Source organism: Mandrillus leucophaeus, unplaced genomic scaffold (assembly GCF_000951045.1).
Source record: "Mandrillus leucophaeus isolate KB7577 unplaced genomic scaffold, Mleu.le_1.0 Scaffold194, whole genome shotgun sequence".
Lineage (NCBI taxonomy): Eukaryota > Metazoa > Chordata > Mammalia > Primates > Cercopithecidae > Mandrillus > Mandrillus leucophaeus.
This window is the reverse complement of record NW_012101965.1, coordinates 3,722,943-3,736,985: the sequence shown is the minus strand read 5'-3', so window position 1 is coordinate 3,736,985 and position 14,043 is coordinate 3,722,943. Positions and strand designations below refer to the sequence as shown.

Below are 14,043 nucleotides of genomic sequence, written 5' to 3'. Positions count from 1 at the left end.
CTAGGAGAAAAGTGGTGTTACTCACCCAGGGAGAGTCTCTCTTTCTACCTTCCCTCTTTCTCGATCTCCTTGTGTGCTTTTGTGTATCTTTATTCCTTTCCTTTTTTTTCCTTTTTTTCTTTTTCTTTTTTTTTTTTTCTTTCTTTCTTTTTTTTTTTTTTACTTAATTATATTCCTAATCCTGGATGAAGTTGCTGGATTCTGCAGCACAAGTCTTCATGAACAAGCAGCACCGCTCAGAGATTTCACGGCTTTCAAAGGTCACAGAACTGCCACTATGGTTAAATGTCTTGTTTAATGGTTGAGGTATGTACAACAAATTTAAGCGGCAAGCTCAGTTTTCTTGAGAGAATAGAGTCACAGAGAGATGGCAGGATTTTTATTTAAAATGAACCTGTACATATATATATTTTTTGTCTGTGATTGTTACTACAGCAACCAGCTTTTGAATTTCCTTCCTTTTTCTAGGCGAACTGACTAAACATTATCACTTACCCTGAATTAACCGTTTAAGGGCAACAGGGTTTCATTCCAACCAGTGTAATGAGACTCCGGCATTTTCACTGCACTTTGAGCCCACACTGAGGTGGTCTTTACAAAAAAAAAAAAAAAAAAGCATTATTTTTTCTCCAACATAAATCTTGGAGTTGGGTAATTTTGATTTTTGGTGGGACAGGATAGGAAAATGCTGGTAAAGGGATTGGTAAGGTTTGCAGAACAGGGAAGCAGGAAATTAGTTTTTTTCTTGAGTTTTTCATGTTGGTTGATAGCAGACTTCAAGATGAAGAAATTAGTGGCAAGAAGGGAAGAAACTGATAGTGAGACTGAAGGTAGAAAAAAATCAATAGAAGATGTCCAAAAAATGAATTCTGAAAAAAAATTCTTCATCACCTTGTTGCATTTTTCAAAAAAATGTTTTGGATTCAGAAGTCCAGGAGAGATGCAAATACTAAGTTATATGACCAGAAATTTAGATATTATTATTTCTAAAGGAAAGTAAAACTTCTTTATTACCACTGCAAATTTGCTAATTATCTTTTCCTACAATAGTTGAAAATGGAGTCATATTCAATTAGGGGCTTAAGTGATTGAGCCTGGGGACTAATTAATCATTTAAAAATTCTGTTCTTCGTGTGCTCTAGCCAGAGTGACTATTGCAATAAGAGTAAACCTTTTTGCACCAGAGGCAGGCATATGCATTCGTGTATAGTAAACACACTAAGTGCTGCAGGAAGCTTGGCAATTCAACACAGGGCTAATGTTGTTTTCAATGGCACATTATTATGTGTTAAGGGGGATCCCTGCTAAAAATCATTCCTATCCAAAGAGTCGGTTTTTGTAACAGCAATTTAAGTAATATATGGTTACCATGGATTTCCTTATTACCCTTCTCAAAGTTATGCAATAGCGAATAAGACGGGATTATTTGAAATCATAACCCTGTTCCAAAATTTCTAACTGATTTTCTTAAAGTTTCTATTCTCAACATTGAGAACCTGAAAGCTTTAAAACTGGGTCATGTCAGCAGTAATATTAAGCACGATCTCAAACACAAGCTGTATTTCAAAGGGTTAAAAAAATTAACTGCATAAGACTGTAATGTACCAAGTTAAGAACTGCAAAAATATTAGCTCTGAAATGCAGAGGATGTGCCGTGAATGGACAATTGCTTTTCTGCAGCGCCTAGTGGGAAAACAAGGACTTTGTGTGTTGCAAACGCATAACTGCAGCTCCTCCATTTCCTCTGCTTTATCTTTTATTACTGGCTGGTGAAACAAAGACGGGTGTCAGTAGTTACGTCTTGATTGACATTTTCTCCAATAAAATGAAGTCACTTTTTGTCTCAAGTAGAAATCCACAGTTAACTAGTTGCAACTCCAAAAACTGTATCTGTTTTGTAAGAATTTTTACCTGACACTGTAAGCTGTCTGATTTCAGAATGTACTCACTCTCTTGAACAACATGTGACAAAATCAGTGGTGACTGTATGTCAGCAAATTAGCTGGGAGAAATGTTTTTTTTTTTTTTTTAATTAAGTGATTTAGGGCAAGGGTGGAAAAGTCTAAGATGTGTCAGGGACAGGCATTAATTTAGGGAAAATAATTACACTAGTGCATCTTTTAATGCCTTACACATTGTTCAGCACAAAGCTACTCATTGTCAGTTCTCCATGAAAACCTAGTTAAAATGTTTGCCTAGAATTTACTACCTTTCATGTACTGTAAATTATTTAAATAATTTTGGTCTTTTCAAGTGTTTTTAAAAAGCACTTTTGGTGTCAGTCCAGCCTAAAATATAATCTAAAAATCAAGTCAATGATACAGAGAAGGACATTTCAGACACTGACACTTTAGTTTCAGCCAAAGGACATCTTAAATGCAAAAGTAAAATGACCAAGTTTCCTCAAAGGGGAACTGTACCACCTGGAAAATGCCTCTGCCTAGTAATTATTCTTCTGAAGTCTAACTTGCTGTTAGCCAGGCCCAAATCACAGGAGGAAGCTGTTTGTTGACTCACAGGAGATAGTGTTGGAAGGAATTGATTAAGTGGTAAGTTAATGCCAAGCAATACTAAAAGGGCTTTGTTTGTATTAAAGAGAAGTGTCAAATTTAAGGATCAGAATAGACTTTGAAACATCTAAATGTAGAAGCTAAGAGGGAATCTAAGTAGTTTGCCTCACATCATTGGGATACATAATTGATTGGAAACTCTATATACAGAAATTCTTATCTAAATAATCCACTATCTTATGGATTCAGCTCTGTCTCCCCCGCAAAAATCTACAGCGAAGTAGGTGTCTGTGTTCTAGAGGGTGTATTTGGCTGAGGAAGACAGGACTTGGTATTTGGAAATGTCAGGTCCCTCTCGCAGCACAAAGACCATCTCTAATCTCTATTGACACCTCCTCACGGTGGCAGCCCCATTTCCCCTAAGATTGTCCTTTGGGGAGCACTTCCATTGTCCACAGGAGAATAGCCGTGGGCTCAGCACCACTGGCTTCTACAAACATCCTCAGTGGCTCTAGGAATCCCCACTTTGACTCATGAGATGGTGCCTACTTCGTATATTAGCAGTCTTTAACATGGTTTACATGCAAATTTGAAGAAGAGAAGGGGAAAAGGGATGTAGAAACCCAAACTGACTGAATACCTATTTGTACCAGACATTGTTAGAAATTTGAATACAGAGAGTGAAATATGTCAAAGTTCTTGTGTGTGGTCAAGGCATGTATACTTTCTACTTTCTCAAGAATCATGTAAGGATCTAAATGAGTTGATCTGTACTTAGAGAGTGATTTCATGAAGTGCACTAGAAAGGGCGGTGAACAGAGGTAGTGAACCAAGGTGGTACATTCAGGCTCTAACGAGCTGGGTGACTCTGAGCCCCTAGCTCACTCTTGAGCTCAGTCTCCTCACCTATAAGAGCGACTGGTTGCGCTGGGTTATGTCTAACATTCGTTTTTAGATCAGAATGTTTCTAGTATTCTTACTCTCAACCTAGAATTTTTAAACTCCATTTACATGTAAATGTAGAAGTGTCAAACCTTTATTTCAAAAATCATTGCTACATGTTTTCAGGATGTCAAGGGCTGTGCCTGTGAATAAGCAATGATTCCCACGTTAGGAAGTGTATTCTGGTTGAGTATGAATATTTAAACAAATGACTGGAGTCTGTACAGAGAAATGAAAGAACAAAAGGAGAAGTTTGAGAGAGAGACAGTGATGGAAAACTGCAGAGTAGGCAGCTCTATGCAATTTGGAATTTAAGAAAAAGGTAAATTGTATTTCTATTTAGGTATTTATTTTTATCTGATCTATAATGTGATTAATTAAGTACATTGTTATTATTTTGGAAATCATGTATTTGCAATGATGTTCTTAAAACTTAGAATGTTAAAGAGAGCCAAAGTTTCCCATAGGTTGATTCAGCTGCTGTACACGCCTGAGTTGGTAAATCAAATCTGTGCATTGGCATCGTCTACATCATTCCTTGAGCTTAAAACCATAGGAGTTATAGAAAGCTGGAGTCTTTAGAGAGCACTATGGGCAGCCGAGGTCCCAGCAGGCATTCGAAACAAGCCAGCAAGGTTCATAGCTGTGATGGTCTTGAACACTGGCGCAATGTGGTGTCAACATGGCAGGAAATTCCCTTAGTGTTAGGAAAAGTCTCATGGTGGCTTGGAACTTCGAGATTACTTATGGGAGTGAAGACACATTTCTTCAACTCCAGAGCCCCAGTTTCCTCATCTTTAAAACAAGGCTGTTGGATGCCCTTTTTCTTTCCAAATTCTATGATTTGACCTGACAAAATTAACACTGAATCATTAGCATGTGTTTACTTTTATTTTTCCACCTCTCCCATTCCTTATTTCCACTACATCTCTGTGTAGTTTGCCTTTACTCAGTTGTCCACATTTACACAATTTTACCTCCAAGATAATCTTATTGCCAAGGAAAAGCAAAAACAAAACAAGGACTTGGGTTTGAGAATTTCTCCCCAGAAAGACTATCACTCCCCTGAGACAGTCACCTCGCTCTGCTCCATTTCTCTTGTATCAGGTTGATGTACCCCTCTGTGACTGTGACACTTGTAGAGAAAGCGAAGAGGCATGCTTTGTGAAAATTGTAGCTAGGAACTTTAGTGTTAGAAGACAAACGTCTTTTTCCTAAATGCCAATCACTGTCCTGGATTTTCTATATTACTTCACTTAATATCTTCTCAACTCTAATTCTGATTTCTTTAGAGAATAAATGAAAACCTGTTGATAACTAAGTTGAGGGAATCTTCAGAAGAAATTTTTGGTGAATTGATTGTCCATTGAGTATCTGCTCTGAGACCTTGCCCCGCTGGTACAAGGTTGCTGCCGCTTAGCTAGTGATAAGACGTGATGCAATTCAATCACCTTAATTGAGACATTTCTGGAATTCTGTGTGGCTCAGAGTGTTCTAGCTGGTATCTCCTCTGAGTGAAGTTTACATTTAACATCTCAAGCATGGAGAATAGGGAGCTGATTTTGTAGATTTGGATAAACCTAAAAACAACATAACAGAAAACACACAGAAATCTATTAAGCAATATATAATTCTTAATACTACAGTATAAATATCCCAACATTTTAAAACCTTAAATCCTTTCATGAATGCTTTACGTATTTATATGTATAAAGTACAGAACTATGAAAATAATGGCCACAATCAATATACCAGTAAAGAAACTATGTCATGCATTTAAAGTTCCTTCCTTTCTGCCCTCCCTCTCTTCTTTCTTTCCTTCTGCTCTCTCTTGCTCCTTTTCCTTCCTTCCTCCCTCCCTCCCCTAAAATTTTTGTAAAAATTTTAGAATTAACTTAAAATTCTTCCCTAAAATAAAACACTGTTGGGATATAGATCAATTTGGGAAGACTGGCATCTTTTCTGAGTCTTCCAATTCATAAACATAATGTATCCTTCTATTTATTTAGGTTTTTGTTGATTTCTGTCAGTAATATCTTCTGGCTAGCTTTACGGTCATTTTACACATTCCTTGCTAGACATCTTACTAGGCACTTAGTACTTTGATGGTATTCCAACTGGCATCTCTTCAATTTCAATTTCCTTCTGCCCTCTCTTGCTCCTTTTCCTCCCTCCCTACCCTCCCTCCCTCCCTCCCTCCCTCCTTCCTTCCTTCCTTCCTTCCTTCCTTCCTTCCTTCCTTCCTTCCTTCCTTCCTTCCTTCCTTCCTTCCTTTTCATTCTCCCTCCTTTCCTCTCTCTCTTTCTCTTTCTTTCTTTCTTGAATCTGTTAGGGAAAGAAGGCAAAAATAGATTGGTAATGAGGTTTTGAGGAGTTTTTCTTGTGTAAAATTTGGAGTAATATTTACTTTTTTTTCCTAGTGTTTGGTGAATTCATATAGTTTTTCATTAAATTTACTGCTCAGATTTTTTTCTTATTAATACCTTCTGTGGTCTACATAGTCATAATTCACATACATATAGGAAGCATATAAAGTATCCTTTCTACAAGATGAGAATTATGCCCACTGCTTTAGACATGCACAAAAAAGGATTCTGTTCAAAAATGAAGTTTATACATGACTTAAATATACTTAATCTCTAAGAATCTCCTTTTGCTCTGGCATGGGGGTGGGGTCCAGGACTAGTCTGGTGTGAGGAGTATGTTTCCATAGGTTCAGGCATAGACATGGGAAGGCTACCATATGCCTGGGTTGGTCAAAACTTGATACCTGAAGGTACCAAACGGTCAATGTTTTACATTCTCTTTGACTTTAGCAAATCCTTGTCTAAGAACATAAAGAATTGTTTATTTTTGCATTGTTTACAACCTAAACAATATCAGAAACAACTTGAGCCTAATAATAGGTGAATTACTGAAAAATTATTGTAAAAATCATACAATAGAATACCATATAGTCATTTAAAAGAATGAAGTACCTCTACATGCAAAAATCTGGAATATTTTTCAGATGTATTAAGTAGAGGGGGAGGCTACATTAACAGTTGTATAAATACATAGATACATTCATCTATACTTATTAAAAATTTCTGGAAATTCAAATTAAAAACTTAACAAACAATGCCTCTGGAAAGAGAACTTGGAGTATGGGATAGGAACAAGGCTTACTTTTCTTGTATATACTTTAAAATTGTTCAACTTTCCCCTCTATAAATGTATTACATTTATAATGGGAAAAAGTTGCTGACATTTATTTATCATGTGATATTTTAAAGTGACTAGAAAAATCAGAAGGTAAAAGAAGAAAGAGTTCTATTTTATTTTATGTTATTCATTTTATTTAATTTAATTACTATTTTTTTGTTTGTTTTTGAGACAGAGTTCCGCTCTGTTGCCCAGGGTGGAGTGAAGTGGCATGACCTCGGCTCACTGCAACCTCCACCTCCCAGATTCAAGCGATTCTCCTGCCTCACCCTCCCAAGTAGCTGGGATTACAGGCACGCACCACCACACCTGGCTAATTTTTGTATTTTTAGTAGAGATGGGATTTCACCATGTTGGCCAGGCTGGTCTCGAACTCCTGACCTCAAGTGATCCACCCGCCTTGGCCTCCCAAAGTGCTGGTATTACAGGCGTAAGCCACCACGTCCAGCCTGAGTTCTGTTTTGCTTAAAATTTCTTCATTAATTTCTTCCTTTGACCCTTACTAAATTTCTCCCATGTGCCTTTGACGTGGCTAGGGAGCAGAGAATTCCCTGGAAGTAAGAACCCTGGAAGCCAGAAGATAGGGAGCCCTATCACTCTTGTTTGAGTAACTTTGGGCCAATCAGCCCTCTGGGCACCAGCTTTCTCATGTATGAAATGAGGGGCTTGGTCAAGCTCAAAGTTCAAGCTTAGATCTGGGTCTAAGAAAATTTGGTCTGTTACATGCCCAATTATTTGAGATCTTTCTCCATAAACTGAATAAACATATTTTACCATACATATTTTACTAGTTTGAACATCTTGGCTAAATTTTGTTTTAGAATTGGTCAGTTCAGTTTAATTTTTCATATTAACTATACATGCAAAATTTGTATTTATTCAAATAGTATTTGAGGAAATCACACATCATAGACTTTTAAAGTAAAATTATACTATAATATCCGTTACTCATAAAACAGTAGAAAACATTATATTAAGATGTACAGCTTGTGAAGTTATGCAAGCAACTAATGCTTCTTCTGTTTGGATATGATTTATACATTTCTTGGTTTTCCAGGAGAGAAAAAAAGAAAGACCTTCATTTCCCTTTCTCATTATGCCACTTGCCAGCTGGGTCCAGTCAGATGAAAGAACTCAGTCATTCACAAAAGTGTAGAAAGCATTCTTGTAAAAGGAGATGCTTCAGTAGTACAGAGGTCTAAAGAATGCCTCAATTTAGAAAAGGTCATTAAATCTAAGAAAAAAGTTATTTTCGATGTGATAGAAATATAGTGTGTTTCCATGTCCTTAAGATGAATGTTCATGCTTTTCCAATTAAACAAAAACCTAATTTCAATTGGGTTTTTAGCTTCATTTGGAAAAGTGTAGGTATTGCTCATTTTCCATATTTAGTAGGTTTTATTTTCTGCTTTTCTAGATCTTCATTATCGTATTTGGAGTAAAAAATAATTTTTAAGTTAAAATAATACAAAAGGAACAAACATAAAACAGGAATTTGTGTGATAGCAGTTTGGAATGACAAAAACTAACATTCTAAACTTTTCCCTATAAATCCCTTTTAATTATTAAAAATCACTAAGTATTAGAAATATAGTTCAATAGCGTTTACATAAAATAATTGAGAAATATTGTTCTCTTTTTCATTGAATGTGTTGCCCCAAGTGCCCATGTGTGGGTGCATGAGAGAGGCCCTTCTTAAACTTGACAAAATGCATATAAAAACTTTGTATGTAGTAGTAATAAAAAAAAAATCAAAACATTGAATATAGCCTATTTAAAATATATTGTCTCCTTTAATGTAAATCTTTAGAAACCAAATAATCAATACATCTATTGGATTAAATGGCAATAATGAGTAATAATTTAAAATTCAATTTGCTTATTTTGTGTGAAAGGAGAAAAGGAAAGGCAGAAAAAAAAAAATGAGGTTTCAATTTTTTTCAAGGAGCATTGAACTTGTAACTTAAAGCCCTGAGTTCAAGTTCCAGATGCTAGGAATGATACTGTTGGCAAGTTATTTAACATTTTTAGATTTCAGGTATCTAAAATGTAAATTTAAACCTTTAGGTTCCAAAATTTCTGGCTTTCCTATGTAAGTAGTTACTCAGTTCATAATACAAATGTCCTGTAACTCTCTAGAACATTTCTGTTAGATGGGGATTTGTTATGCCCACTTTAAAGGCAAGGAAATTGAGACTCAGATAGATTGCAGCTAATAGTTGAAATTCAACCTCAGCTTTTTGCTGACACTTTTTAATTGTTTTTATATGCTTAAAATCCATCCTTAATCATTCTAAGAATGAGTTAGGAAACGTTTTAAAATACACAAAACATAAAAATATCTGTTTTGAAAATGTTAATCTACCCACTATATTTTTAGACATGAAGTTCAAATATATAGAAAAACAGCATTATTTCATTCTAAATGCAGTCACAGTGGATTAATCTGATACTTTAAACTTCAGAAATTTTGCTCTGAGAGGCAGGAGAGTGCATTGATCAGCAGCGCATAATTTGGTGACATTCAGTCTGGTTCATTTATTAGCTCTGTGACCATGAAGAAGTTACTTAATCTCTCTAGGCCTCGCTCTACTTATTTGCTAGATTCCGGTGTTTCTAATATCTGCTTCGCAAGATTCTTGAGAGAATGGCATGACTTTTTATTTGTACAATGCTTTGAACAGGCTTAGAACAGAGTATGAAAGAGTAAAACTTCATGTTAGTGTATCAACTGGTATTATTTGCTTTCAAGTTTTAGAAATTATTTCATGGAATTATAATTATTTTGTTTACAGTGTTGCTGGTGCTTTAAACATTTAAGAGAAATCTTGTTTAAAAATCTTTTTTTTACTTTCTGAATTAAACTATAGCACACATAACAGAAAATTATCTAACATATAATTATGCACCATTGAACCCCTACATAGAAGTCAAGAGAGTCAAGAAATAGAACATTATTACATGTTTGGCACCTGAGGAAACCCGTCATGCCTCTTCCATTCTTTCATTCAGTATTCTATCTGAAGACTAGATAGGTTGTTGCCTATCATTGTATTTTGTTCATTTTCATTGTTGCATGATGTTTAATTATCTGAATACACAGTATTTACCATTCTACTGTAGAAAACATTTTAATTGTATCCAGTTTTTAACATTATGAATAATGCTGGCCTGAGTATTCATAGGCCTGTCTTTTGGTGCACATGTACAGGTATATCTGTTGAGGTTATACCTAGGAATAAAGTCGCTGGGCCACAGGGAATGTTTATGTCCAAATTTAGTAAAAATTTCAAAATTGCTCAAAGTGGCTAAAATAATTTACACCCCCACCAACAATGTATGTTCAGTTACTCTACTTCCTCACTGGTAACTTACCTTGGTTTTCATTTTCACTTCCCTGATTACTAACAGTTTGAGCACATTTTCACATGTATATTGGCCATGTAAATACCTTTTTTTGTCAAGTCTCTGATCAAGTTATTTTGTATATTTATAGGATATTATACATACTTATATATATATAGTGTACATATTTGATACCTTTGATTGTTATATATGTTACAAATATTTTTTCCCTGTTTTATTCTTCTCAAGATTGTTTTTATCATTTTTGATTCTTTACATTTTCATAAAAATTTTAGAATTAACTTAAGATTCTTCCCTAAAACAAAACACTGTTGGGATATAGACCAATTTGGGAAGACTGGCATCTTTTCTGAGTCTTCCAATTCATAAACATAATGTATCCTTCTATTTATTTAGGTGTTTGTTAATTTCTGTCAGTAATACCTTCTGGCTAGCTTTACGGTCATTTTACACATTCCTTGCTAAATATCTTACTAGGCACTTAGTATTTTGATGGTATTCCAACTGGCATCTCTTCAATTTCTATTTTTAACTTTTTGTTACTGATACATAGAAAAACAATCAACTCTTGTATATCAATCAGTTATCAGCAATCTTGCAAAACTCACAAATTCCAATACGCTATCTATAGATTATTTTGCTTTTCCATAGAGCTAATCAGAGCATCCAAGAATATTGGTGGTCACCGATTTTCCTTTTTAATACTGATAACTTGTTTTATTGTACTGGATAGGATTTTCAGTGTATTGTTGAAGGGGTAATTGTGACAACATTATCTTGTTTCCAGTCTCAGAAAGAAAGCTTTCAACATTCTACCACTAAGTTTGATATTTTCTATAACATTTGAAAGTTTCCTTTCATTCCTAGTTTGCTAAGCAGTTAACTTATTAAATGTTCTTTAAAATATTGTCATATGATTTTTCCTTTTATTCTGTTTATAGTAGGTGATTTTATAATTTCAAATCAAACTGAAATCCTAGACTAAATCTAACTTGGTCATGATATATTATGCTCGTTTTGAAAATCACTGATTACTCTGTTTCTGAATTGCTAATAATTTTTAGGATTTTGAAACTATGTTGATGAAAACCATTAACCTAAAATTATTCTTTCTGGTTATGACCTTATCAAGGTTCCATTGGCTTTACTAAATTAGTTAGGAAATATTACCCTTGTAAAAATGTTCTGGGAGAGTTTTGTAAGTTTATTTTTTTTCCTCAAATATTTGACAGAAATTGCACATAAGTCCATCTGGGTCTGAATATCTGTGGGCAACTTTTTAGTTACAGTTTTAATTCCATTTATTTTTATGGGTTATTCAGATTTTCTATTTTCATTTTCAGTTTTAGTAATTTCTCATGGATTTGTTGTTGATTACTTCTTTTTGAATACATACATTTAAAGAAGGAAATTTTTTTTCACAGTTTCAGCTGTCTCCTCTAGGTTTTAAAATTTAGTGTCTCTATTAGCAGTTAATTCAAGACAATTTCCACCATAATTTGTTTTTAACCCATAAATTATTTAGAAGTACATTTATTAATTTGCAAACAAATTGGGATGTTCTAGTTCTCTTTTTGTCTTTGTTTCCTAGTATAATTCTACTGTGCTTACAAGTCATACTGTATACCATTAAGATCTTTGAATTTTTTGAATCTTGAATGTGTAACCGAATATATAGTCAACTTTTCTAAATGTATTACATGTGCTTCAAATAAATGTATTCTGCAGTTGTTAGGTATAGTGCTCTATAGATGTCAATTAGAAGATTTATTCATCGTATCATTGAAATCTTTTGTATCTTTGTTGATTTTCTTTGCTTCTATTAATTACCGAAAAAGGTATATTAAAAAACTTCATGATTGAGAATTATTTTCCTTTATTTTGCCATCATTTGCTTATATATCATATTGAACAATGTAAAATTGCCATTTTTTAGCTCAAGGTTGAATATCAGCAATTTTATAAAGTTTAAACTAGTATTTTGATACTGTGCTGTTATATCCTGCCTTCACAGTAGGGGCAATAAATACTTGGTTCTTGGGGAGCCAAAAAACTCTTAGACATCATAATAGTTTGTGACCTCCTAAAAAGGTTCAGTATATAAATAGATATTCAGTCCATTTGGCATTAAAATTTCCTTGACTAGGGGGAGTGTGATGAGGAAAAGAAATATCTAAAATGGCTCCATAAGGGAGCAGGATGATAATGGAAAAAAGGTTGAGAATTCCTTATAAACAAATTTAGAACTGTTGTAACTTCCTGGTGAACTGAAATTTTACCATAATAAAACATCCCTTCAATTTTTTTTTGCCTTCAGTTCTCCTTGGGCTGATACTAAAATCTGTAAAACTAGCTTTCCATTGCTTAGCGGTTGCAAGGCTTATGATTTTGTATTCTTTTAGTTTTACATTTTCTATATGTTTATGTTTTAGGTGTGTCTCTTCACAAGCAGCGAATAAGTAAATTTTCTTTTATCATTCGATCTGATATCATTCAGTCTGACTATATTTGCGTTTTCACTGAGTATTTAATCCATTTATAATTAATGGAAGCAGTGATATATTTGGGTTGAAATATGCTGACTTACTATGTACAATTTATTTATTCTTCTTGTTCTATATTTCTTTTTCTCTCCTTACTTTCCTAATTACGAATTAAGTATCTTTGTAATTACACTGCCCCCTTTTCATTAGCTTTAGCTTGTTATTTTTACATTATTTTTCATTGTTTTACTGGTGACTATTGTGGTTACAGGATTCATCTATGACCTAATACCAGCAGAATGCATATTAGTACTTTTATTCCTTTGCAGCAAATTTGAGAACTTTGGAATGTCTTAGCTGCTTTTTACCTCCTAAATTATATGCTACTGTTAGGTATTTAACTTTATATAATGTAAATCTTTGAATAATTATATATTATTATGGTTTCTTACAATTACACATCTTCTTCATTCCTTCCTGCATCTCTGAGGTCACATATAGGATTTCTTTTAGTGCAGTGATGATTTTGTTTAGATTTTCATTTTGTATGAAATGGCTTTATTTTACCTTTATTTCTGATGTGTACTTTCGTTGGTAATAAAATTATAGATTGCAATCCCCCCTTCCTTACTTTAAAGTATTATTGTATTGTCTTATCACTTTTATTGTTTCTGTTGATAAGTCAGAAAATAGTCTTTTAAAAGCAATCTGCCCTTTGCCTCTGTAGCACTCTATTTTCATGTTTGATTTCTTGTTTTGCCATATGATTACTTAGGTATGGTTTTCTTTGCATTTATCCCAATTAGGGCTTGTATGGTTTCTTAAATGCATGTCTTGATATTTTTCAACAATTTTGGAAAATTCTCATTAATTATGTCTTTCAATATTGCTTCTGCCCCATTCTCTCTAGCCTTTCTTAATGGGACTCCAGTTACATGTATGTTCGAGTTTTGAATGTTTCTACTCCCATTACTTACCTTCAATCTCTTTGTTCTTCATTTTGAAGATTTTCTTTAGACCAATATTTTTATTTCCCTAAGTCTTTCTTCATCTGTATCTAATCTGTCATTTATCCCATAGTAGAATTTCTTAAGTTATGGTATTTTTCAGTTTTAAAATTTTTAGGGATTTCTGGTCATTTCTAGCTTTCTGTCAAAATTCTCAATCTTGTCTCTCGTATCCTTAAACATATTCTGCAAATCATTTTAAAACTTTTGTCACTTTTATTTTGATTTCTTGAGTGTTTATAGCTATTGGCTGCTGCTGCTGCTGCTGCTGGTTGAATCAAATTGGCTGGTTTTCATATACCTGGTTATTTTTGATGAAGCACTAGGCATTGTGTGTGTGTGTGGGGGGGTGGGGGTGTGGGTGTGTGTGTAGAGAGAGACAGACAGAGAAATTACTTGAGGCCTAGTATGATGTTATCTCTCTAGATAGGATCTACATTTGCTTCAGCAGTTACCAGTGGTAATAACAATCTGTCTTAATCTGATTTCACTTTGAATGAATATATATGAGGTGCTTAAAACAGTCGTTGG

General features: G+C 34.1%; 1 protein-coding gene across 1 annotated transcript in view; it reads left to right on the top strand.

The window, feature by feature from the left end:
- Nucleotides 1-255: 255 nt before the first annotated feature.
- The window catches only part of PDE7B (phosphodiesterase 7B), a 341,149-nt gene continuing 327,361 nt past the window's right edge, over nucleotides 256-14,043 (top strand). The window contains exon 1 of the mRNA XM_011978440.1: nucleotides 256-306. Within this exon, the coding sequence (XP_011833830.1) occupies nucleotides 286-306 (21 nt within the window). The 5' untranslated portion in view covers nucleotides 256-285. The remainder of the gene's footprint in view (nucleotides 307-14,043) is intronic.